At 43.6% G+C, this 26,442-nt stretch overlaps 1 protein-coding gene across 4 annotated transcripts; it reads left to right on the top strand.

Moving 5' to 3' along the window:
- The first annotated feature begins 8,397 nt into the window (after positions 1 to 8,397).
- Positions 8,398 to 26,000, top strand: LOC123395186 (protein NO VEIN-like). Of its 4 annotated transcripts, none has more exons than XM_045090126.1 (11): positions 8,410 to 9,227; positions 14,069 to 14,176; positions 14,738 to 14,846; positions 15,029 to 16,812; positions 16,928 to 17,140; positions 17,332 to 19,599; positions 19,681 to 19,793; positions 22,251 to 22,635; positions 22,810 to 23,127; positions 24,034 to 24,291; positions 24,632 to 26,000. In XM_045090126.1, exons 1-11 carry the CDS (start codon positions 8,637 to 8,639, stop codon positions 25,802 to 25,804), a joined length of 7,320 nt encoding a protein of 2,439 aa, XP_044946061.1. In that variant the 5' UTR covers positions 8,410 to 8,636; the 3' UTR covers positions 25,805 to 26,000. The 4 variants fall into 4 exon arrangements, with proteins under 4 accessions (XP_044946063.1, XP_044946061.1, XP_044946060.1 ...); XM_045090125.1 differs by having other exon boundaries at positions 14,738 to 14,927; XM_045090127.1 differs by lacking the exon at positions 8,410 to 9,227 and adding an exon at positions 14,417 to 14,487 and having other exon boundaries at positions 14,084 to 14,176; positions 14,738 to 14,927.
- Positions 26,001 to 26,442: the final 442 nt, after the last annotated feature.

The following is a 26,442-nucleotide window of genomic DNA, read 5'->3' as shown; positions in this document are numbered from 1 at the left end:
CACAAGCTCACACCCACAACTCCAATGGTGACATGAGGGGTTAGCCTCATGCACATGAGCCTTAGCACATCACCACACACACACATGCTTGACCACATACACACATGCATAACCACACATAATTGCATACACTCTCAAGCTACCACTCACACACACTCACACACCCCTAGGGGTTCAAAGGAACTCCCCATGCTCACTAAGGCAAAATCCATGCCTTGGTCATGTGTGTGTCATACACACCCATGCACCTCACTACACTCACACACATGCACCCACATGGATACATACACACACATACAACCTCAAATCTACATCAATCTCCCTAAGCATAAAAGGGGAATAAATACACTGTTTAACCCAAGGCAAAACACTCACTAGCTGCTACAATAAAGAAGGAAAAGAAATAATGAAAAGAAAGTAAAAGAAAAAGAAAACACAAAAGGGGATGCCCCTGGGATCGAACCCAGGTCTCCCTGGAACACAACCAACTCCACAACACTGCGCTAGGCTATTCCCTTCGACAGGGAGGAGGAAGGAAACAGGGTAAACTACCTCGTCGCGCTACTATACCAGACAAATCAAAACCAAAAAGGGGCGATGCGGGGGCTCGAACCCACGACCACGCGCTCAGCAAAACATCCCTCTACCACTGCACTACTCGTTCGGATCTTAACATAGAGGGGGCGTTGCTCTTTTGAGCATCCCCTCTGAACCTTCCACAGACCACGGCGGCCGGAATAGGGGACGGCCACCGCCGGCGCTACGCTACAAATTGAACTACGGCCACTCGCTGGGAGGAATAGGGACTCGCGGCGGATCCATTTCACACCTAAGATCCATGAGAGGGCCATTGCAGCGACCTAACCACGTACACGGCGGCGCCAGCGACAGAGAGGACCCACGGCGCGCATCTACGACTCTAGGCGAGATCTGCTGACAGGGGAACGGGAGGAGATCGGCTGCTCACCCTCTCGCCGAGGAGGACGCCTTGATAGAGAGGAAGAAGGGGTCGATGAGGAAGAAGATGTTGCGGAAGCAGTCGTTGGAGCAGAGGAGGAAGAAGGGGTCGTCGTCGACGTCGAGGAAGCAGAGGCTATCGTCATCTCCTAGCTACGGGAACGGACTCCCCTGGTACTCCGCGTGCTCCTGGATCGGTTGGAGAGGAAGAAGAGGGACGACATCGACGGCGGCGACCTCAACAGGGGTCGGCCATGGCGGAGGAGGAGCTCGGGCCGCCTCCTGATGACGCCAGGGAGAGGGAGGAGGAAGATGGAAAGGAGGTGGCAGCGGCTAGGAGGAAACCTAGAGGCCCAGACGTCGAGGGAATATATAAGGGGGCCGTCTTGACGTCCGTGAAGCCACGACGTCGAGCCTCTCTCTCTCGCTCTCTCTCGGATACTCTGACGGAAAGCAGAGGGAGGAAGACAACGGCGTCAATAGGAGAGGAATGGGGGAATGGGCTACTGCGCGAGGGAAAGCAGCTGGGCCAGCGAGGAGAGTAAGCCCACTCGGGTGGCGCCAAGTAAAAGAAAGAAAACCCACTGGGTTTTCCATTTAAAAACAAAAGCCAACAACCAATAAACTCCTAGGAAATGTTATGGCTCCAAAAATAAAATAAAAATGACCCTGGTCATAAGGGAATTATGACCTATTTAAATAAAATGAAAAGATGATTTTTGGAGCAAAGAAATATTTACAAAACAGAATTATATAATCTATTTTGTGAATAAATACCCCTCTTAAGCATAGTTTTAAAATCCCTAGACATAGCACCACATGCACCAGAAAATACTCTAAATGAACTACATTTTTCAAATAGGGGTAGAGCAAGTAAAACTTGAACTTAAGAAAATAAAGAAGGAGAGGTTTAGTTGAAACCTAACTTTTGGATAAATAGGCAAAGTTGAAATCCAATCTTTGCACATCACTTCACACCACTTGCACTCATCACACCACACACATAAGGATCAACACAACAACACACAAGGATGGCATGAATGATATGGATGCATGATGCAAAGGGAAGACAAGGCATGATCACATGAAATAACACATGAAATGATAACCCATAGAATGACATCATGGATCCAAACATAGCAAGGTTTCCAAATATGGCAATGTTGCACTTGGGGCATTACAATAGCACTGCCGCTGAAGGTGCGGAGTAGCCAGTGTCGGTGATTATGACGGCATCCGGATCATCAGTCGCCTTGAGAGGGCTCGGCGGGTTAACCTTGTCAGTAGCTTCCTTCAAAATGATGGGCGAGTCATCCCAGACATTAGGAATATCATACACAGGAATGTCATGAGTTGTCGCTTGGTCCTCAGCAAGCTCTGGGACAGAGGCGCTCGTGCCTAAGGCCTCATTCGTCTTAGGAGCAGAAAGTAAGTCGCTAGTTTTCCTTTTCTTAGCATGTGCTCTGATATAAGGGCACCAAGATTAAGGCGCATATCGTTATTGAGAAGAAAGATAGTTAACAAAAAAGACTCACCCTTGCACACGAATCATCGGGGGGAGAGCTGACACTGCTGAGTCGCCCGATGAAGGGGGGGAAGTCTGACAGAATAAAGGTTTGAAGGCTAAGGAAGTTGTGAATCATATTTTCTACAAGGAAAGGTGATTAAACAAAGGTGTACCTCGCTTGTGCGCTTCCGACCGGTTGTTTTCTCAAGCAGCCCGGAGATTAAGTCGCCAGAGTGACTTCGGGTTTTGCGCTTGGGAGTGTATTTTGCCTTCTTCAAAAGGAAATCAGGGTCCATATAAGCATATGGATGTGACATGGGGACTTTCCCACAGATCCGTCTGGCTGGTCTAGGAGAAGGAGAAGGTGAGTAGGAAGAAATAGAAATGACCTCAACCGCATCATCTTGGCTCTCGTTGTCTTCACCCTACACATAAAGACGCATGGTGTAAACATAAGTCAGAATATAAAGGTGATAAGTAAAGGGGAGTTTTTTTTACCTATGATTGCTCTTCGACAGCTCGTGACTCGCCAACAACAGATGAGTCCTTGGCGGCGGCTTTGCCTTTGCTTGCTCTCTTCTTCTTCTTTGGCGGGGGTTTGGTGTTCTTCTGGACTGTCACTTTTGGACCCGTTCACCAAAAGGGATCGTCTTTCTGATGAACAGAAGTAAAATTCAAACCCAGAAGCATTTGGAAAGTATATTTGTAAAGGAAAAAGAAGGCGGCTTAAACTCTTACTGGCGAAGCCGGGTTGGAACGACAGAAGGCCTTGAGCCCAATTTTGGCGCATTCTTCAAAAGGCTCGCCGGTAAGCTTCTTGATTATTCCAACAATATCGCTCTCTGTGAGTTTTTTGTGGTGGAAGCACTATGGATGGTTCACCGTGCCATCATATTCACACATTAACCCGTCTCGGCAACTCAAGGGAAGAATGTTCCATTCCACCTAGCAGCGAAACAAATCAATCCCAATGAGCCCATTGTTGGTTAAAGACCGTAACTCACAGAAGATGGGGATAAATTTAGATTCTTCTTCTTCTGTGAGCTTCTCGGGCACTTTGAAATCCATAGGCAGGCGATCCTCTGTGAAACCCGGAAGTAGGTTCTCGCCAGGTGGAGAAGTGTCACGACAGTAAAACCATGACTCGACCCAGCCTTTGGGATGGCCGGGCAGAAGGACTGATGGAAACCCATGCTCATGGCGTCTCTGAATGTTGACTCATCCAAGTTCATGATTGGGACCATTGGTAAATTTAGTCTGGTGATTCAGGTGAAAGAAGTTCCAAAACAAAGGAACCGTGGGCTCTCTTTACAGGTATACTTCACAAAAAACTTGGAACTGGCAAAGATTGCTGATGGAGTTGGGTCCCAGGTCTTGAGGGTGGACGTTAAGGAAATGCAAGACGTCTCAGAAAAACTTTGACCCAGGCGGCTTAAAACCTCGTTCGAGGTAGTCGGTAAAAATGACTACTTCTCCAACGGCAGGATTAGGAATTAACTCGCCTGGGGCGGTTCTCCAACCAATGGCTTCCTTGCTGTCAAGATGACCCGACTTAGCAAACTTCTCGAGAGTAGCATCATCGATTTTGGTTGGTAACCAATTGCACTTCGAAATCACAACCATGACTACAAAAGAAAGGAGAACAAGACGGTTCAGTGAAGACTATGAAGTGTTCTGACTCGCCAGTTCGGGTCTACAGTGTGTTTAAGAAGGATTTGGTGACTCGCCAATAGGTGACAAATATCCTAAACTCGCTAGTTGGGCGATTCATGGACACATCTTTAAGGAATCACAGCTCACCCTTTAACCGAAGAAGAGGGGGTGTAGCTGTGATGATAAGTTTAAGTCGCTATGGAGGAAGAAGTTGAACGGCGACACTCAAGGGTCCTTTTTCCTTAGGGATATTCTCGAGGGACACGCAAACATGTTTCTAAAAACAAGCAGTAAGTTGCAGATCTATGAATGGGCCAAAATGAAGGAATAATGTTCGGTAAAATAATGAAGGCTTTGAATATAAAACAACGATAGTGTCGTTGCCTAGATCTACAGCATGAAGGCTTAAAGTATCGGAAAGACAAAATAAAGCGACCATGGTCTGCTACTGCAGAAGTCTACTGTAAAAGTATAAAGCAGATCTGAAGTCGGAAAGGACATCTATTGCGTTATGAAGCTAGCTTGCGGGGACAATGGCCATGGCGTTCTTGGTCTAACCCTAATGGGGAAGTGTGTTTACTTGAGGAAGGAGACGGCGCCGGAGACGGGTGCAGAAGACTTCGCGCCTCTTGTTGATTTGAAGACGCTCGAGAACCCGCGGTGGCGATGGAGTTCCGGGTGCCGACGCGAGGAAGCCAAAGTGCTGACGCGAGGAAGTCGGAGTGCTGGCGCGAGGAAGACGAAGGTCAGGAGACGGCCGAGGTGGGGGTAGGTGACGATGCCCCTCCCATTCCCTTGTGATTATTTAAAGGACCGAGACGGGAATCGAGGCGGCCAGAGCAGGAATCAAGGCGGTCAGAACGGAGATCGAGGCGACAAGTCAGAATCTACAATGATGGCGCCTAGGTTTTTGGGATAAGTAAATATGGAGCAAGAGATCCATTGGGTGGTTATGGCATTAAAAACCCCAGGATTAAGGGGATAAGGTGATGTCATCAAAGATTACCTGGCGGGTCAAATAAGTTCACAACGAATGGTGACTTATCGTTCGTCGAGAGACAAGGATGGTTGAGTCGCCCCAAATGGGTGAAGTTTATTGACGTGAATGGATTCAAGACAATCTGGGGCCTAATGTTGGGGATATTACCTGCGGATAACCCGCCTTTAGTGGGCCGGGTCATCAAGGGGGCGACTCAACATTCGAAGCGCGACCCTTAGCCCAAAGGCTGGATGGCGGCTCGAGAAGCTATGAGGATGATAGGTTACCAAAGGAACTCCTGATCTTGGAAGACACGACGATTTAGAGATAGGAAAGTTGCGATAGGTAGCATGGCCAGGACTCTTGTAAACCCTAGGAACTCGACCTATATATAAAGGCGGGTCCTGGGAGAGGTCAGGCGAGTTAGAGATAATCGAGAGCTAGGTCAGGCGAGTTACGCCCTCCTTGTAATCGAAACCATCATTAATCCACACAAAGCAGGACGTAGGCTTTTACCTCCTCACGAGGGGTCAAACCTGGGGAAATCTGAGTCTCGCTTTCGCTCACCCCCTTCGAGTCGCCACCAAGGTGCGATGGCTCCATCTTCAAGTCCTTTCACGAGGACATCTGCCGTGATAAAACCATGACACACGCAGAAAACAACAATTGACAGTGGGCACTGGATCAATAGGTTAGTGCTAAAGATAATATAAATTGATAAATAAATACCCCAAAAGTATTCTAGAATAATAATATATCAACATGGAACAATCAAATTATAGATACGTTGGAGACGTATCAAGGAGCGGTCTGGCGACGACTATGGTTCGCCCTGCCGCCCGCGGGAGCGGCTTTGGCGAGATCTGTTTTCCTTTCCTAGGTCCTCCACATTAGGACACTCAGGCTCAATTTACAAGTTACAACCATGAAGGTTGAACAACATCCTTTTTTTATTGGAGCGATTGAGCAACATCAGTCATTTGTACTCACTTTATGTTCTGATCTTGAGCATAACATGGCAGAAACGAGTAAAAACATTTGTTTTAATGTATGCACGTCACAGTCTCTTTATTAGCGAGTCATTTTTCAGTACAAGAACTTGTTAAACTCTCATGTAAAAAGATTTGCATTGATGCTAAGCATGGTTCAATGGAGATGCAATCAAGAAAGACCATTGTGTATTGTGATCACATTGTGTGGCTAGATGGACAAGGGTGTTTTGTTTTCACTCGTCGACATCACCGATTTCTTTGTTAGGTCAATTACTATGGTACATCTGGTGAGCATATGAGACTGGAAATACTTAGTTGGCGCTGAACTCTTTTTTTAGGACATGTGCATCGTTTGGAATCAGACACAACCATCTGATTCCAAACTTCAAGATTACTCCTTTTGGATTTTATGAAGGCCGCGGATAACACGCGGTGAGAGTTGATGTTTCCCATTAGTTAAAAACTGCATTTTCTCAACCTCTTAACATGGTACATCTGGTGAGAATATGGGACTGAAAATATTGGGTTCATGTTCAGAAAATAAATTTGTTCATGTTATTCACGTGATGAAATAGCAACAATTTCCTTATCCAACTTCTTTTCGAAAAAATGGTAGGGGAAGGTTCAATTCCAAGATTTAAAAATTGGGACGTAAGTGTGGTGACATACAAGTGAGTATATGTTTTTCTAACTTTACGATGTGAGTGTTTTGCATAAATATTCCATAAAACTCGAAAGGATGTAATAAGTTCTTTTGGGTAGATGCACTCGAAATATATGAACACGTTTGGCCCAAAATGACATGGCCCCACTAAATTTTTGGCCATTTGGCCGCATGGTTTTAGTAATAATTGTTAAATTTTATTCCATTAGCATTCCAACTGTATTGTGCGTTGTAGCTATATGCTTCTGAATCATTTGATATTAATAGTTTCCTCCCATGGTATGCATCCAGTGTTGCACTCGAGTGAAAAAACAATACATGATGTATTTATCCTTTCTACATGTATGTGGAGTTAGCAAGATCTACTTTACATGATTGATGCTGACAATGTGTGATCTTCTTATATATATATTGTTATTCCATGCCAAAAACTTAAAAAGGAGCATTTCTATTTTGCTGTTCTCAGTCGATGCTACATAGATTATTTGAAGGTGTCACATATATTAGTTGATTCCGGACATGTTAAATGATTTCACTTTCATACGATCTTTCATGTTCTTTTGAAAAATTAGTTGAAGCTTCAAGGGACATACATTGAGATAGTGCATGCACCAAGTGTAGACGAGACATGGATTCTACTCACTATTATCATAAATCCAAAGAATTACAAGCTTAGGGGGCTTGTGAGGCTGTACTAGAGTATGATGATAAAGTGCATCATTGCCTTGGGATGGATTACGTTCATCGTGAATAGGTGGACAATGTGATCATATTTTTTACGGGAGAACAATATGACCATATTAAGGATGTTCTGGTGGTGGAAGTAAAAAGTGACAACACTAATGGATTGCTAGTGAATGAAATGATTTATTTCCGTCGTTGTAACACACTGGCATATTTCTACTGATAAACAAAGAATGATAGGCATTTACGATGTTTTTTTTAAAAACAAATGCATCTACTTTTTTTTATCTAAACTAGCAAAAAGGCCCATGCGTTGCAACGGAAGAAAGAAATACCACACGCTCTTAATTTATAAAAAATGGTCTATAATCTAAGAATTTGTAGTTACGACACAAATAAAGATCGTCTTATCCTACAAAAATGCAGTTCAAAATTTCAGAGGTCTTCTATTTTAACACGACTTGCATGTAGATTTAATACGTACAAAGAATCAGTCAAGTGACCTTCAGTTTCATCTCTAATCCTGATTTTGTTGACGTGTTCATCCCTAATCCGGATGAGTACCGGTATGAAAAAAAGACAAATAATGACTTATTTATTAAGATTACACCGTAGATATTATTTTTATTAAACGTTTAACAAATAAAATAATATCATATTTAAATTCTACATATTTTTCTAATCAAATTTCATATATAATATGTTAAATTTGGAGTTATGGTTTAAAAGATATGAGTATTTTAAAAAATATTTAATATATACTACGAGTTTAATTGTCATAAACAGTAAGGACTTTTTTGTAAAATCATCTTGATGGGTTTTCCGACGGAAACAATAGCCTCCTTATTATTAGGTAAAGATAATTGTTGCCGGAAAGAATTGCGGAGGGAGTAGGATCTGGTACTTGGGTTAAAATCCTAGCCGGCTTGTTCTGGCTGGCCTGATATGCGTATCTGAGAGCGACGCACATCCTGACGTTCATCTCTGAATTCCCGGTGGATCGTGCGGTCAATGGGGAATCATTTGCCGAAGAAAAACCCCTGCCCTGCGTAACCGAACCCACAGACCATCGCTGAAGAATTACTACTCTTTAATCCCACCTCTCTATCGTGTCCCCTCTTCTCCCTGGCTCTCTCCCCAATCCCGCTCGAATCCCTACCCAATCTCGATCGTTGGCGAGGATTCCCTCCGCATGCAGGGATGGCGTGGTCTTTCGGCGCTGGACGAGGAAACGGCGGCGACGGCGATGGCCACCGCCGCGGTGTCGGTTTAGGCGGTGGAACCGCTGGTTTCGGCAGCGGCTTCGGCCCGTTCGCCGGCAACTTCGGCAGCGGCGGGGGTAATGCCGGCCAGATCGTGTTTGGTGATGGGAGCGGATCCGGTGGCGATGGCGGCGGCTTCGGCCAGCAAGCCGGCTCCCCTGCTCACCTGGCGGCCGCACTTTCTTCTGGGATCGTGGCCGGCGTCGGATCTCAAGGCGGGCAATGTGCCACAGAGAAGTCGCCGGGCTTCCGCATGCGCGTTGATTCAGATGATGAATTTTCCGACCACGACTGGCCGGACTCTTGGTTTCGGGTGGTGGAACGGCCCACCAAGAAGCGAAAACATGAGGAAAAACCATCTCTCCTCGGTTTTCATAAGCTGCAGGATTGCCCGGACTCCTGGTCCAAACATCCCTCAAAGAAGAAGAAGCAAAAACGTGAAGAAGAACAATACATCCTTAGCTTGGATAAGCTGCAGGAGTTTATAGCAACCTGGAGCGAGCCGTGCCGTCAACATCCAGTTGACACGGTATGCTTTATAAGTTTACATCTAATAATGGTGAATCCATGTTTCGTTCAGATAATAACTAGGGTCTCGAGGAATAATCACCTATGTCTATGTGTATGGTACTTGTTCCATCATAATTCATACTCCATCTGTTCCTAAATATAAGCCCTATAAGCCTTTTTAGAGATTTTAGTATGACTATATAAGGAGCAAAATGGGTGAATCTACACTCTAAAAATGTCTATATACATCCGTATGTAGTCTAAACGGTCAAGTCTCTTTACATCAGTGTATACATCAAAGTTCAATTACATCTGCTTTATTACATCGAAATCTCATGTAGAGTCTTTATTATAAAAATAATATATTTTCAAATATAATAAATTGGATGGAGGCCAACTCATGAGATAAATTACTGCATAAGACGTAGAAAAAAGCGAGTCCATCCGACTCCAAGGGCATATCATCGAACGTAGAACGTTGACTCACTCCTTGCGGAATAAACCTCTGCAACATGACACGTTGCAGCCGTGTAGGTCAGCATTTTTGAATGCTGGAAAATTCACAAGAGAGAATTGGTAAAAATAATTATCTATACTATATGCAAGTATGGCTGGTGGGGCTATAAGTTGAAGTTTTAGCGAAAAGTTGATTTTTCCTATAATAAAGAAGCAAAAACAAAAATATTACTACAAGGTTGGTTGTTAATGAGATGTTTCCGTAAACCAATTCTCATACCCCAATTATTAATAAACTCAATTCATTATTATTTGTTGTGTCGGAGTTCCTGGTAGTTTCAGTTCCAAAGGCTCAACTTGTCTACCAGCTCCTGGTAGTTGTTGAAGGTAGGAACGGTCAACTGAATGCTCAGTTCATCATTAAGTCCCTCCAAAATCTTCTCCTGCTTAGTAGCAGCATCAGCCACATCTGTGGGAGCATATCTGGCCAACAAGTTGAACTCGTCCACGTACCGAGCCACAGAACGGTTGCCCCGGCGTAAGTTGCGAAACCCATGCTTTTTCAAGCTCGTGGCTCCAGCTGAGACATGTGCAGTGCGGAACGCCCGCTTGAATTGATCCCATATCACAGTGGCAATGTGATAAGTGGTGGTGAAGTTCTCCCACCAAGAAGCTGTCGGTCCTTCCAGCTGGTGTGCGGCAAATCGCACATTTTCCGCTTCAGTGCATCCAGTGGTAATCAACTCTCTTTCCATCTTACGGAGCCAATCATTTGCCACCATGGCTCAGTGCCGTTGGAAAAAGATGGTGGATTCAGCCTCAAGAAACGGATGAGGTTGTCGGCCTGTGGTGAAGGGTTGTTGTTGTTGGCTTGGTTCTGGATCAATATCTGCACTGATGCATTCTGCTGCTAAATCAGCTGAGTGAGGTTCGGTGGGAAGTTGGATCCGGGGTCACGTCTCAGAGGCATCTGATGTTTTACAGTGGATGATAATTAGAATAGAACAAGAGTCTAAAGAGAAAATAACAGTACCCATATGCATGCAACAATCATTAACACACCAAATATTCATTTATTAAACTCAGACCTGGTTTAATCTCGGGATACAAGTCTTATGATAAATTGAAACATCGGCCTAATCGCTCAACGAGAAAAAAATAAAGGTAGCATGGTAGTCATGACTAAGTGTCCTCCTCGCAACTTCATATTGGTGCGTCCTCCAATGGTGCTCTCCTTGTAGTCATCATCGTTGCTGGCCATTGACGTCATTCAAGTGAAGATCTTCTCCCTGGTCCAATTTCTTCTCAATGGTTGCAATATAAAGTTTCAAGTTCTTGATCCTCTCTAGAAGATCCTTGACTTCCTCTTCATTCTCGTAGTGGGATTCACGCACTTCATCCTTCAGTGAATTTGAACATCAGCTTTTTGACCATCTTCGTGCTTCTGCCCAGCTGAGTCTCCAGAGTCCTGATGTGAACCCCCAAGTCTTGACGAATGAAATGATGGAGCCGTCATTCCTGGTGCGTACAATCTATCCATTTGCAGTCCTACGAGAGATCATGGTGAGGTCTGATCCGATGAGATCGCCTCTGTACTCCTCCCTGATGCGTCCAAGTGCACGATGAACTGCCATGTACTCAAGAGCCCATCGACTTCCAGTTTGTTTCTCCCACTTGGATTCTTGGGAGAAACATGACAGTTCATCGTGCACTTGGACGCACGAGGGAGAAGTACAGAGGCGATCTCATCGGATCAGACCTGACCATGATCTCCCGCAGGACTGTAGATGGAGAGATCGTACGCACCACGAATGACGGCTCCATCATTTCATTCGTCCAAGACTTGGAGGTTCACATCAGCACTTAGGACACTCAGTTGCGCAGAAGCACGAAGACGATCAGGAAGCTGATGTTCTGTGAAGTTGAACTAGAGGTGGAGCGTGTAGAACCCACTACGGGCATGAAGAGGAAGTCGAGGATTTTCTGGAGAGGATCAAGAACTTGAAACTTTATATTGCAACCATGAAGGAGAAACTGGACCAGGGAGAAGACCTTCACCCGAATGACGCCAATGGCCTCTTCGTGAGCAACGATGATGACTACGAGGAGAGCACCATTGGAGGACGCACCAATATGGAGTTCTGAGGAGGACACTTAGTCATGACCATCATGGTATCTTTATTTTTTCTCGTTGATCGATTAGGATGATGTTTCGATTTGTCGTAAGACTTGTATCCCGAGATTGAACCATCTTTGAGTTGAATAAATGAATGTTTAGTGTGTTAATGATTGTTGCATGCATATGAGTAGTGTTATTTTTTCTTTAGACCCTTGTTTTATTCTAATTCTCATCCACTCTAAAACATCAGATGCCTCTGTGAGACGTGATCCTGGATCCAACTTCCCACCGGAGCTCACTCAGCTGATCCAGCAACAGAATGCACTGATGCAGATATTGATCCAGAACTAAGCCAACAACAACCCTCCACCGTAGGCCGACAACCTCACCCGTTTCTTGACGCTGAATCCACCAACTTTTTCCAGCAGCACTGAGCCCATGGTGGCAGATGATTGGCTCCGTAAGATGGAAAGAGACCTGATTAATGTTAGATGCACTAAAGCGGAAAAGATGCGATTTGCCGCACACCAGCTGGAAGGACCAACAACTTCTTGGTGGGAGAACTTCACCACCACTTAGAGCATCTCCCCCCCAAAGGATGCCCCTAGGGCACCTTTTTAGGTTTGGTATTAGGCCCGGGGATGCTTTTTGGCCGAAAGACGGCCCAACCACGCCCCCCAAGACGTCAAAATAGCGTCGGCGAAACCCAGCGCACTGGGGGCTCTTGGGGGCGCCGGCGGAAGTTTTGGCGAATCGTGTCTCCCCACGTGTCCTTTTTCTTGGCCCATTTAATCATTTCCCTCACAAACTTTTGGTTGGGGTGGGGTGTGGCTGGGAAGATATCCTCCCCATGCACCCCTATTTTCGTCGGATGAAGCATTTGGCCCCCCAAGACACCAACTTTTTTGGTTCGGTGGTGTTCTTGGGGGCTCCAACGGCTGGAGATGCCCTTCCCATTGCCATTGCCACTATCAATTCAAGCAGGCCTTCCGCACTGCACATGTCTCAGCTGGAGCCATGAGCTTGAAGAAGCGTAAGTTTCGCAACTTACGCCAGGGCAACCGTTTTGTGGCTCCAGTACGTGGGCGAGTTCAGTTTGTTGGCCAAATATGCTCCCGGAGATGTGGCTGATGCTGCTGCCAAGTAGGAGAAGTTTTTGGAGGGACTTAATGATGAACTGAGCATTCAGTTTGTTGAAGTGTATATGTGGATTGCCTAGCCCTTTCCCATTAGTTCGGACTTTTCGTTGTGTTGGCTAGTGCATGAAGCTTAACATGGTATCAGAGCCTAAGGTCTTGAGTTCAAGTCCTGGCTTTCGCAGTTTATTCAAAAATTGCTGTCGCCCCCTATCTGTTCACGTATAGGCCTCTTGAGCCATACCTCTGAGTTTGTCCACGTGTTGACTTTCTGCGTTACACGTGAGGGGGGGTGTTGAAGTGTATATGTGGATTGCCTAGCCATTTCCATCAGTTCGGACTTTTGGTTGCGTTGGCTAGTGCATGAAGCTTAACACAGTTGACTGTTCCTACCTTCAACAACTACCAGGAGCTGGTAGACAAGTTGAGCCTTTGGAACTGAAACTACCAGGAACTCTCAACACAATAAATAATAATGAATTGAGTTCATTAATAATTGGGGTATGAGAATTGGTTGGCGGAAACATCTCATTAACAACCAACCTTGTAGTAATATTTTTGTTTTTGCTTCTTTGTTGTAGGGAAAGTCAGCTTATCGTTAAAACTTTAACTTATAGCCCCACAACCATACTTGCATATAGTGTAAATGATTATTTTTACCAGTTCTCTCTTGTGACTTTGCCGGCATATTCAAAAATGCTGACCTATACGGCTGCAACGTCTCATGTTGCAGATGTTTATTCGGACCAGGAGTGAGGCAACGTTATACGCTCAGTGATATGTCCTTGGAGTCGGATGGACTCGCTATCTTCTACGTCTTCGACAATAGTTCATCTCATGAGTTGGCCTCCAGCCAATTTATTATTTTTGTAATAAACACTCTACATGAGATTTCGATGTAATAAAGCAGGTGTGATTGAACTTTGATATATTGTGTGTGCAAGCATGATCTTGGGATGGTACATATACACAGAGACTTGACCGTTTCGGGTCGGGTCGCTACACTTATATTCAGAAACTGAGGGAGCGGATCCGTATTTGCATCTCAACGCATTAAAATCACTGAAAGCCCAACTCAGATAATGATATGTTCAGTTCAGCCAGCCTCTCTATTTCTGATGCAACCTTATTTAACTTATCACCATGCAGATCCTGGAAACCATGCTGAAGAGCTATGACACGCTAACCCCAAAACAAATGGACAGAGTGAAAAGAATATTCACGCAATACCCCTCCATTGGCTTGCTCAATGCTGCTGTAAGTTTATTATCTTGTTTATATGCAGTTTATACATTTTATATATGTCTGCTCACATATCCTTGAATTTTGTACTTTTCTCCCCATGCTGTGCGTATGATGAGGATGCCCTCCTGTAGTTGCGAATTTCTCTACTTCATAAATTCGTCTATGTTGTTTGCAAAAATTACATGACACTCCAGTGCACATAATCTGAAACCTGATACTGATACTAGTTGTTTATATTAATTTGAATATCAGGATGTGAATAGATGAGCATATACTTTCTTGTGGGGACAAAGAGATCTGGAATGATATGCACAGCAGTCCATGTAATGTTTTGTTTGCTCCTTTATGTAGCTTCTAGCTTGTATCCACATATATGTGCTATATCAAAGTCAGAGTCTTACAACGTTGATGCTTATTCTGTTCACTCTGATACATCCACTAATGTCCAGTTGTGTAATGTAGCTAAACATTTATGATTCATATTATATTTCCCCAGCTAGAGGTGTTTTTTTGTTGTCGTAACGTAATGTTACCGTTTCGGTATCTGTATTCACCCTTTACACGGATATGCAGGTTAGATTAATCGGAGCTCCTTTATGTCCGTCATTAAAACTTGCCGTTCCCGAAGGCACAGATCATAAACCTGGATGCAGTAATGAGGGCAGCCATAAACCTCGAGACAGTTCTCTCTCTCTCTCTCCCCCCCCCCCCTACCCCCATCACACACACAATTGTTCTCGGTACTCAAGAATATATAATGCGAGTTGGTATCGTGGTCCCTTTTTGTGTGTGCGCGTGACAACAAATGCCTTTATAATCTGTCTATACAGAAGACCTTTTCACACTTGACATTGGTTTGTGCAGGTGTTGCAGTTGATGATGTCATCAAAAGAACAACTGCATATTTTGAATCCAACATCGGAGCAAGTGAAGGGTCTTTGCAACTGAAAAATGTGTTCTCTCTGAAGAAACTTCATGAATGCGAATCATGGGTAACCAGTCAGTTTTCAGCACAGCAATTTAGTGTTCTTGGCCATGGGACTTTCCTTGAGTTTTTGGATAGACATGGTCATCATTTCCCCCCTAACTGGAGTGGTTTCTTTAATGGGGAGCTTTCTAGTTCTTCCTCTCTGGAAGTTTGTGTAATGCAGCAACAAATTGAAGTTTTACTCTGTCAAGCTGAGAGTAACTGGCTGGAAAATGGTGAATTTTCTGTGGATAGTCTCCTTAAGCTTCTGAAAAGGCAGTTTCCAACAATCACTCTTGACATAGTGCAAAACAAATTAGGAGGACTCATTGGCACTATTGAGGCTCAAAGAAAGAGCATGCAGACAAACACCATCAAATTTTCCATCGCACTGTTGCAGAAACGCTGGTCTGGGATTTTTCTAGGTAATGGTGATGTGTTGGGAAATGATATTGCTCCACAATCTTATCCTAGTTCAGTTTCTTCACAAGAAGCAATTAAGTGCTTACTCAAGGCTCCCTTCTTGTCTGATCTTCTTCTTTGGTCAAATTGGGATATGCTGTTTGCTCCTTCACTGGGCTCCTTCATACATTGGTTGCTAAATACAGGCCCAATTCAAGATTTATCATGCATTGTGACCAGAGACGGCAGGTTTGTGAGAATAGATCCATCAGCCACTGTTGAGCATTTTCTAGAAGCTGTCATTCAGCAATCACCTTTTCAAGTGGCAGTGAAGCTGCTTTCCTTGCTACACATTTACAATGGTTCCAGCAATGCTCCAATTGCGTTACTGAAGTGTTATGCACAACGCGCAATAGATGCTATAATGAATAGCAACATCGATTTGATCAGCACTGGTTCTGAAGGGAAAAAAAATATGTATGAGGAAGTGCATACACAAATTGCTGAACAGCGTAGCTCTTCTTCTCACTATATGGGTCGTATTCAAGGAAATCCTGAGAACACTTGTGTAAGAAAGATTACGTCTAAAAGCTTATTAAACATCGACCGCACTCTTCAGTTCATTGCGAAATTTATACTAGGCTGTCTTGGCCATCTACCTTCTGAATTCTGGAGTCTGGCAGCAGATATACTATTGTCAGGACTTCGGACTGTTACTAAGAATTGCTATTCACCCATTTTGCATGCATGCAGTGAAACTTGGCAGCTTTGCATGCTTCGCAACATTGGATCATCACTTGGAGTCGCCGAATGGGTTGAAGATTGTTCCACAACATGTCGGACTGAAGATGCTTATGGAAACAGAGAAACTAATTCATCTTCTTGTCATGCATCGACTGTATCTGGAGGTCATCCACATAAAAATACTAACATGCTTACTACCACAGATGATGACATGGTAGTAAATGAGAGAAATAAATCGTTTCCTGGCTTGGAGGCTATAGGTAATGAAAATATGCAAGTGTTAGATCCTGATGGAAGCAAGGCAGACATGACTGAATTACTAGCTACAAACAAGCCCCCAGCGATTGAAGAAATAAATCTTGAGAAAGCAGCTCTTATTATTGAAACTATACGTCAAGAGGAGTTTGGTTTGGATCAGACACTAAGTTATACTGATAGCAGCTTGCTGAAAAAGCAGCATGCTCGACTTGGCAGAGCCCTTCATTGTCTCTCACAAGAGCTATATTCCCAGGACTCTCACATAATCCTTGAGCTAGTATGCTTTTAATCCCATTCATTCCTCTTTTATTTTGTTTTATTTCGTCTATGTGTTTGGGAGTGGTATGTGTCTGCAGATATTGATTTGGTGGCATTATTCTTCTATATTTCAGATACAGAATGCTGATGACAATACTTATCTCAAGGATGTCGAACCAACATTAGCGTTTGTTCTTCAGGATGATGGAATTGCTGTTCTTAATAACGAGACGGGCTTTTCTGCTGATAACATTAGAGCGTTGTGTGACATTGGTAATTCTACAAAGAAAGGGTCAAACATGGGGTATATTGGAAATAAAGGCATTGGATTCAAGTCAGTATTTCGGGTAGGTGTAAATAGAATTAATTTTCAATTAAATTATATATGTGGCTACCATCTTAAGTGCATATATATCTTGTTTCATCAGTCAGTTTAACTGTACATGTACCTTTCCTTTTCCATATTTTAAGACTTCCTGTTCTGCTCTGAGTTACATATTATCCTAATTTTGACAAATACATATTCATTATTTTGCAGGTAACTGATGCTCCAGAGATCCATTCAAATGGTTTTCATGTGAAATTCGACATTACAGAAGGCCAGATTGGTTTTATCTTGCCGACTGCAATTCCACCTTTTGATACTAACCCTTTGAGTAGAATATTATCTTCGGAAGATAGCTACGTTGCATGCTCCTCCTGGAACACTTGTATTTTGCTCCCTTTCGGGTCAAACTTCAGGGAGAGTACTGATATGTGCTCGGTCGTGTCCATGTTTTCAGATCTTGACCCATCTCTGCTCTTGTTCCTTCACAGGCTAAAATGCATCAAATTAAAAAATATGCTCAGTGAGAAATTTCTAGTGATGAGACGAAAATCTCTTGCTGATGGCATTGTGAAAATCTCACATGGGAATGAGACAGTGAGCTGGTTGGTAGTTACTAAGAAACTACAGGGCTCGCTTGTTCGTCATGGTGTCTGTAGCACAGAGATAGCTATGGCATTTTGTTTGCAGGAGACAGAGGATGGAGAGTATGAACCTAATTTGAAGCAACAACCTGTGTTTGCTTTCCTTCCTCTAAGGAACTACGGTCTTAAATTCATTCTTCAAGGAGATTTTGTCTTGCCTTCTTCTAGAGAAGAAGTGGATGCAGATAGCGCATGGAACCAATGGTTGCTGTCTGAATTCCCATCTTTATTTGTTAGCACGCAAGAATCTTTCTGTGCTCTACCTTGCTTCCGAAACTGCGCTGGAAAAGCTGTTACAGCCTTGATGAGTTTTGTGCCTCTACCAGGAGAAGTTCGTGGGTTCTTTTCGCAGCTCCCTCATTTGATCCTTTCCAAGTTGCGCCTGACCCGCTGCATGGTTTTGGAGGGCTCCAGTTTGCAGTGGGTCCACCCATGCAACACACTAAGGGGTTGGGATGAACAGGCTAGGATGCTATTGCCTGATACCATACTCCATGAACATCTTCACCTTGGATATTTATCAAAAGATGTTACTGTATCCGATACATTGTCAAGGGCCTTAGGTATACATGAGTATGGACCGAAAGTTTTGACTGATGTTATGTCATCTATTTGCCAAACTGATGGTTGCATTGAGTCACTGGGACTGGAATGGCTATGTGCTTGGTTTGTTACACTTCATTCGGCGTTGCTGTCTCATTCTTCTCGGGATCTTCCCTTCAGAACAAATTTTGAAAGTGATACTTTATGTTCTCTCAGGAAAATGAAATGCATCCCACTTTCAGATGGTTCATTTAGCTGTATAGCAGATGGCCCAATATGGTTGAATTGTGATCTTCTCGACTCTCTGCCCGGATCCAAAATCAGCATGCAAAGCTTCCCAGTTCTGTACAGTAGCCTTCGCATTGTGAGCCCACACATCCTCTCCATGTCCTGCAAAAATAGTTACATTGTCAAAGAGACGAGAACAAGTGACCTTATAGATATTTTATTGAAAGTTGGTGTGCTGAAGTTGTCTGGACATGACATTATAAAAAATCACATCCTGGTGTCATTGTCTAATACTACAGATGCTAATCCAGAAGAGAAAATGATGACAGAATATATGAGTTTTATCATGCTACATCTTCGGGCCCCCTGTATAAGCTGCAACCCTGAGAAAGAAGAGATTGTCTCAGAATTACGCAAGATGCCCGTCTTACTTACGAACAATGGCTATAAGTGCCCAGCTGATGTACCCATTCACTTCAGTAAACATTATGGAAATTCTGTGGACATAGGCAAGCTCCTTCTGAATGTAGACATGGCATGGATTGAACTTGACACTTGTTATTTGACACATCATAGTTCCGCTTCATTGCAATTCAAATTGCAAAGTTGGAGGCAATTTTTCGAGCAGTTAGGTGTGACTGATTTTGTTCAGGTAATGGAAGTTGAGAAAAATATATTTGAGGCTGATGACTTCCAAAATGGTACTCCCTTCCAAGGTGGCATACCTGGGACACCTTGTATTGTGTATGACTGGGAGTCGCCAGAATTGACGACAATGTTATCAACACTCACCTCAAAGAATTTGCGAGAAAATTGTATATATCTTCTCAAGGTTCTAGACAAATACTGGAATGATTATTATAGTACAAAATCTAGGAGTCTCACAAATGCAACAGATTGTGGTGAAAAGAGAAAAGTTGACTCTTCCTTTATGAAGTGTCTGCGAAACTTCAAGTGGATAGCATCGAGTATGGATGAGGACCTTCATTGCGCAAGAGATCTATTTTGTGATTTAAAAAATGTGCGCTCTCTTCTTGGCAGTGTTGCCCCATACGCTAAACCACTGGTTAGTACTTAGTAGTAGTTTATTCTTGCCAAACTATATTGTGTTTTCATCATAATGTCTTACCTTGTTCCTGTGGAATAGTTATCAAGCACATTACTAAGGAATGATATTGGATTCAAGACAACAGTATCCCACAGTGACGCTTTATTGATCCTCAATCACTGGATAACATCACAAGCTAATTTTAGTGCAAGGTATGGGGTGTCTCCATCTACTATTTGAACAACAGAAAAATGGTACTACTAGCTAGTAGTTACTAATAATGTAGAAACGTACTTTTAACTTGTCTCACACCAAGGATAAGGTGGGATGAGGTTTATTTTGGAGTTATTTATTTCATTAAATTTCCAGTTGTCCCCTAAAAAGTCGTGTTCTCTATAAATTACAACATGCGGTGACATTTCCGGATATTACTTATTTTTTGCTTGACCATCACATTTTGCCTATGTTTGTCAAACACCAGATATTACTTATCTAGTTAACTGGACATTTCAAAACTATTCGCCTATGTTCAAGTTTAGAATGCACATTATAGTGTGTGCTGCATGGGCAGCATGGCACTCCATTTTCAGCTGTAACATTAGATAAATATTCTGTCAGAAAAGTTAACATTAAATATTACGTACTATGCAAGTTTAGAATGTAGATTAAACTGTAAAAGGACAATTATATTCTTAAACATTTGCAGCTATCCAACAAAACTACACGGTACTCCATTTCCAAGATATGAATGCACATTATAATATGCGCTGTCAACACTTTGAATTTTTTTTCGAGAAAACGCAGAGATGTGCGTTTCTTTGTATTGAAAAGAGGGAAAGTCAGTCTCAGAGGAGACGGTTACAACAGATTACAAGTAGTTCAATGGACATCCCAGGATGGGGGCAAGACTACCCTAAGCCCCTTGTCCCCAGCTCTAGCCCAACATCTCATCTCATCTTTGATCCCATCCGCGAGCTCGGAGAGCGACTGAGTGGCATGATCAAATACACACGCATTCCTATGTTTCCAGATCATCCATGGAACTAGCAGTGTGGTGGACCTTAGCGCCTTGCGGAGTGATGGTGGTGTTGCATCTCTCGCCCTAATCCACCAGTCCTCCCTAATCCACCAGTCCTGAATGGAGATATCCTGCTCCGGCGTGGGGGCTGGTAAGCGCAGCCAGGAAAGAGCCTCGTGCCAGGCTTGCCGCGCGAAGGGACATGCCAGTAGCAGGTGGTGAATGGTCTCTGGCTCTTGGTCGCAAAGCAGGCATCGGGCGTGATGTGGGAGGCCGCGACGAGCAAGTCTGTCCGCGGTCCAGCATCGGTCCAGGTTCACAAGCCAGTGGAAGAACTTGACCTTCGGCGGAGCCCATCCCTTCCAGATTAACTTCCAGGAATGGCAAGTGAGGGATCCGTGGAAGGTTGCCTGATAGCAGGATCGCGCCGAGTATTCTCCATTAGCAGTCCATTTCCAGACAAGCCTGTCTGGCTCAGCGGACAAGGTGGTGTGCGTGACGCGCTGCCATGTCGTTAGGTATTGGCCAATCTCTTGCAGCCCCACGACGCCGCGGATGTCTCGGGCCCATGCATTGCCGGCGAGGCCTTCCGCCACCGTCCGCACCCTTCTCCTGTTCTTGGGGATGCATAGGTACAACAGGGGTGCTAGCTTGCGAATCGACTGCCCATGCAGCCATCGGTCTTCCCAGAACAGCGTCGTGTGGCCATCACCTAGCACCATGAAGGTGGAGGCATAGAAGAGGCCGAGCTCCTCACGGGAGAATTGCAGGTCCAGGCCTTGCCAGGCTCTGTCGGCGTCCGTCCTAGATAGCCAGAGCCACCGCAGTCGAAGCGCTAGCCCTGTGCGCTCCAGATCGTGGATGCCCAGCCCTCCAAGCGCGAGAGGCCGACTGACCGCGCGCCAGTTAACGTGACAGTGTCCTCCCTGAGCAGTCGTACGGCCAGCCCAGAGGAAGCCGCGCTGGATCTTCTCTAGTTGCTTCAGGGTCTTCTTCGGGGGCGCCAGGGCGAGCATCTGGTGGATTGGGATCGCGCTGAGGACCGATTTGACCAACGCCAACCTCCCAGCTTTGTTCATGAGCCATGCTTTCCATGTCGGGAGGCGGCCAGCCACAGTATCGACTAGCGGCTGCATCTGAGCCGCAGTGGGTCGTCTGGTGGTGAGCGGTATGCCCAGGTAGGTGATGGGCAAGTTCGCCGCCTGGCAGCCCAACGCCTCCAGCAAGGCAGCACTCTCCTCGTCGCCATGCAGGGTCGTGGCCGAGCTCTTGCCATAGTTGACCTGCAAGCCCGACGCGGCCTCGAAAATACCTAGGATGCCCTTCACCGCGAGCACCTCATCCATCTCAGCATGGCAAAACAGCATCTTTGAAATTTTGACCACCAATATTTGTGAAAGTATATGAATCGGGTATGTAAGAACAATATTGTTTTATTTTTCTTATAAAATACTCTTATGTCATATATGTCCTTTACTAAAACAAGTAGCTATATTAAATGAAAAGTGTAATCAAAATCGCACATGGGAGACTGAAAAGTTAAACATGTATTATATTTTAGGACTGAGGGAGTACATACTTGATACATATTTTGTTTTTATTTCTCCATAGCTCCATATAATCTGCAATTCTTTACCTGCATTTTCTTCAGAATGGACCAGATGTGCAAATTCTATACCTTCATGTCAGAAGGTGCCGCTAGTGGAGAGATCAACATTAAACGCGATTTCCTACCACTCTGCTCTATATTTACACCACTGCATGGTTCACAGTCTACTGATTCTGTAACTGGGAGATTTATGTCTTCAAATGATTTGTATTGGCATGATCCAACAGGCTGTTGTGAAAAGATATATGCATCCATTTTAATAAAGGGGAATATGTTTCCGAGAAAGATGCTGTCCGTGGCTTATCCAAGCCTCCATGAATTCTTTACTGAGACATGCGGTGTACCAAAGACACCAACGACATCTGAGTACCTTGAGATACTGCTCCGGCTATCAAGTGTTGCATTGCCTTCACAAGTAGCCAATCATGTAAGTTGTTTTTCATGCATGAAATACCAAACCTGCATACTGTAGGGTTGGCAGTTTCAGCCTTAATATGGTTCTACTCCCCCGGGGACGAAAAATTACAATTTATGGTAGCTTAGGGCTTTCTGCTAGACGATTTCGTCTACATTATTAAATCCACTTTGGCACTCTATGTAGGTGTTTCGTGTATTTGTGAGATGGGCTAATGATCTCCATTCTGGAAGTCATAAGATGGACGATATCTTGTTCTTGAAAGAATCTCTTCAGAAGTTGGAAACAACGGTATTGCCAACCCTGGGTTACAAATGGGTGTCCCTCCATCCATCTTTTGGCCTTGTTTGCTGGGCAGATGACGATGAGCTGAAGCAGCAATTTAAGAACAACCGTGATGTTGAATTTATACAATTTGGTGAACTTTCTCTTGATGACAAACAAAAACTGGATGGGAGAGTTGCTGCATTGATGAACATTATAGGTATTCCGGCACTTTCTAAGGTAGTAAAAATCTTTTACAAGGTTTAAAAAAAATCAAAGATTATGAATTGGATCGGAACTCTATGCATAAGATCTCAAATCATATGATCATGGCTGCCACAATTGTAAACCATAGATTCTATTGACTAGAATGTTAGAATAAGTCCAATCTGTTTAGATCTATCACATGACAGAACCGATATTCTGATAAGTGGCATTCTTGCTTGTATGTTGTATTGCATATTTCCTTTTTCTGGTATGTTAGTTGGGTTCTCATACAGAGTGCAAAATCAGGATATCTGTGAAGTTCAACGTTCAGTATAAAATTGTGAAGAAGGAATGCTAAGTGTCCTAGCAAAAAAATCAAATAATTTTGTGTGCCTTCAGTTGAACCAAATTTATTTTCAGCCTTTTTTAGAATTCAGAAGTCAATTTAGTTGCAGGCCAAAATTTAACCCTCCTGCTGAATTTTCCTCTACATTTAGTATTTTACTCCCAAAATCTTACTGAGACTTGAGTGTGAGTTTGCACAATATATGCTCATTCTTTTGCCTGAACCCAGAGATCTTAACCATGTTTGACTTTTATTAAATCTGTTTGTGACTGCCTAACACCATGAGTTTGAGTAATGATAGATAACTGTAAGCCTCATTCATCATTTAATCTCACGAGTTTAGATTTTTTCCAATAAATTACAGTATATTACCATATTAGGTATATGGTCCTCGTTGTGTTGCTAGTTGTGCAGTTACACATGCATATTTACTTCAATGACCCTTCAAATGTTGAGGTTATCAGAAGGAAGTAGGAGCATACGCTCAATATGTACTCAAATCAATTTGTGTTAGCTAGTGTTCATTTGTTGTATGATTTTTTGATCAACCATTTTTTGTATGATTCTCATCCACAATGGCCACCTTCACACAGGTTGTGTACCGTGAAGCAATGCATTCTGGTACAGGGAACAACAGAGGAAAGGCTAGTTTACTTAATTGGCTTTTACCATATATGCAACGTTACATCTACAAGATGCATGGAGATACTTACAATAAATTTCAGCAAAATGAGGTCACAAAGCTTAGCAGTCTTGAAGTTATTGTTGTTGAGAAGTTATCCTACAAATATATGCTGAAAGGACGTGATAGTTCTTGCAAGGGCAGATTTGAATGCTCTTGTCTTTTACAGGTTAGTATCTGACTTTCTTTCAGTGTTTATAGTTAGGACCGACTCGCATCATTATTTATCCCATTTTTATGCATGTCGGTAGGATAGTATTTCGTAAAGATCTTGCAGGACACCTGAAAAAATTAGATATATTTTCACGCCCTAATATATTGTACAGCTGGAAAATAGCGATATAAATTATCTTGCCATGATCTTACATTGCATTTATTAGCAATAACATTTGATGTAGACCTTACTGTCATCTGTGGACATGCTCGACGTGTTGCATCAGAACTTTCAGATTTTCGCTAAGTAACATTATCGGTTTTGAAAATTGATTTTATTTGTTACTCATTTCCAGGGAAATATTTTATATGCTACTCAAGAAGCTGATTCACATTCGATTCTTCTGGAAATTTCTAAACTTTTCTTTGATGGATCTGTTGATCTACACTTTGCAAATTTTCTTCACATGGTCAAAACCATGTCAGAATCTGACTCCACAGTGGAACAAATTGAGTTTTTTATTGTCAACAATCAGAAGGTGCCTCCGTTGCCTGAACAGGAAGCTGCTTGGTCCTTTTCTTCGTCGTTTGTCGCCGAGGAAATATTTAGTTCCCCAACAGCTGAACTCCAACCTCCGGATGAACCCAGACACCCCCTCAAGCGTAAGAAAAACCCAGGAATCATTGGAAGCCACCCACCAAATAATCCTGAAACAGCACCTGATCTTGAAACCTCTTACGTAAGCCAGCAAGAGATAAAGGCGAATGATATTGCATCTTCACCAGAGCTTAGCAACCCTGTCAAGTGTGGACGCATGGAGGATACTTCCGTTCCCGTCAAGGTTGAAGGGGATAATGCCGTGAAAGAGGACTCAACAACAGAACATATGCTAGGCGTACAGAGTACTATGGAAGTTGATGATGAGCCTGCTTGTTTGGACTTGGAAGCAGGAAGCTCACCAAGTCTGATTGATGAAACTGATTTAACTGACGTTGATGAGAAACTCGCTGATGTTGCAGAAGATGGAAGCGAGTTAGGAGCTGGCACGCCTGGTAAAGCCACAGTTCACAAGCAAGATGAGCGGTTAAGAACCGGCAGGCTTGGTGAAGCTGCGGTACACCAATACCTTGTCAGGCAGCTGGGATCTAGCAATGTCAAGTGGGTGAACGAAGAGAAGGAATCTGGCCTCCCCTATGACATTGTCATCACGCCTGAGGGTGGCGCCGCAGAGTATGTGGAGGTGAAGGCGACCGTGACTTCAAACAAGGACTGGTTCCACATCACACCCAATGAATGGCAATTCGCGCTAGAGAAAGGGGATTCGTTCAGCATCGCCCATGTCGTCCTGAAAGGTTCAGAGAAAGCTAATATAATGATGATGAAGAATCCGCAGAAGCTCTGCCACCAGAAGGTGGACGACTTGAATTTTGCTCTTGTTATGTCGAAAAAGTATCGAAAACTCAATCAAATCTCAGTTTCGTTGAAGCCCGATGCCAAATCGCCGACCCCCGATGAATCTGCATCTTGATCGAGCCTTTTGTGATGCAACGATGCCTCCGTGATTTCTAACTCTTAGATTTTGTATATATCTGGTGTAGCACTGTAGCTCATGTGTAAAAAAGCGCTAGTGTAGCTCTCTAACCTGTGCTTCTGGCGGATGTTACTTGAACGTGTTTAGTGATGGCAATCTGATGAGTGGATGTCTGTCTCCAGTTTACGATTAACTTGTGCTATCCATCATTACCCCGCTAGAAAAACACAGCACTACTCCCTCGTTTCTAAATTTAGCACATTTTAGGTTTCTAAATATAACACATTTTAGAGGTTTCAATACAAACTACATATGGATGTATGTAGAGGGTGTTTGATTGGGCTTTCATCCGACTTTCGGTGGTTGGAAGCCCAACCAAACACTTCAGTAGACGTACTTTAGAGTGCAGATTTATTCATTTTATTTCGTATATAGTTTAAATTAATTTTTTTTAAATGGCTTATATTTAGAAAGCATCTAATAATATTATGGAGGTTGATGGAGAGCTCGCTGTTGGAGTAATATCTACCTTTGATGGGTTAAATATTTCTGTGCGGATGATGGTTGCATCAGCTGTTTAACATGCGCGTAGCAAGAACTTTGGTGGAGTGAGTGTTCAAGGGCGAAGTCAGATG

The sequence above is a fragment of the Hordeum vulgare genome, chromosome 5H (assembly GCF_904849725.1).
Source record: "Hordeum vulgare subsp. vulgare chromosome 5H, MorexV3_pseudomolecules_assembly, whole genome shotgun sequence".
Classification (NCBI taxonomy): Eukaryota; Viridiplantae; Streptophyta; class Magnoliopsida; order Poales; family Poaceae; genus Hordeum; species Hordeum vulgare.
Note: the sequence above shows the minus strand (reverse complement) of the source record. Positions and strands in the feature narration are given on the sequence as shown.

Excerpts from the sequence above, each read along its gene's own strand:
- LOC123395186 (XM_045090125.1), top strand. The coding sequence starts at position 8,637 with ATGGCGTGGTCTTTCGGCGCTGGACGAGGAAACGGCGGCGACGGCGAT. Across the intron at positions 14,928-15,028 it reads CTCAAGAATATATAATGCGA|GTGTTGCAGTTGATGATGTC; the intron begins GTTGGTATCGTG and ends TGGTTTGTGCAG. Across the intron at positions 19,794-22,250 it reads CAAGCTAATTTTAGTGCAAG|AATGGACCAGATGTGCAAAT; the intron begins GTATGGGGTGTC and ends CATTTTCTTCAG.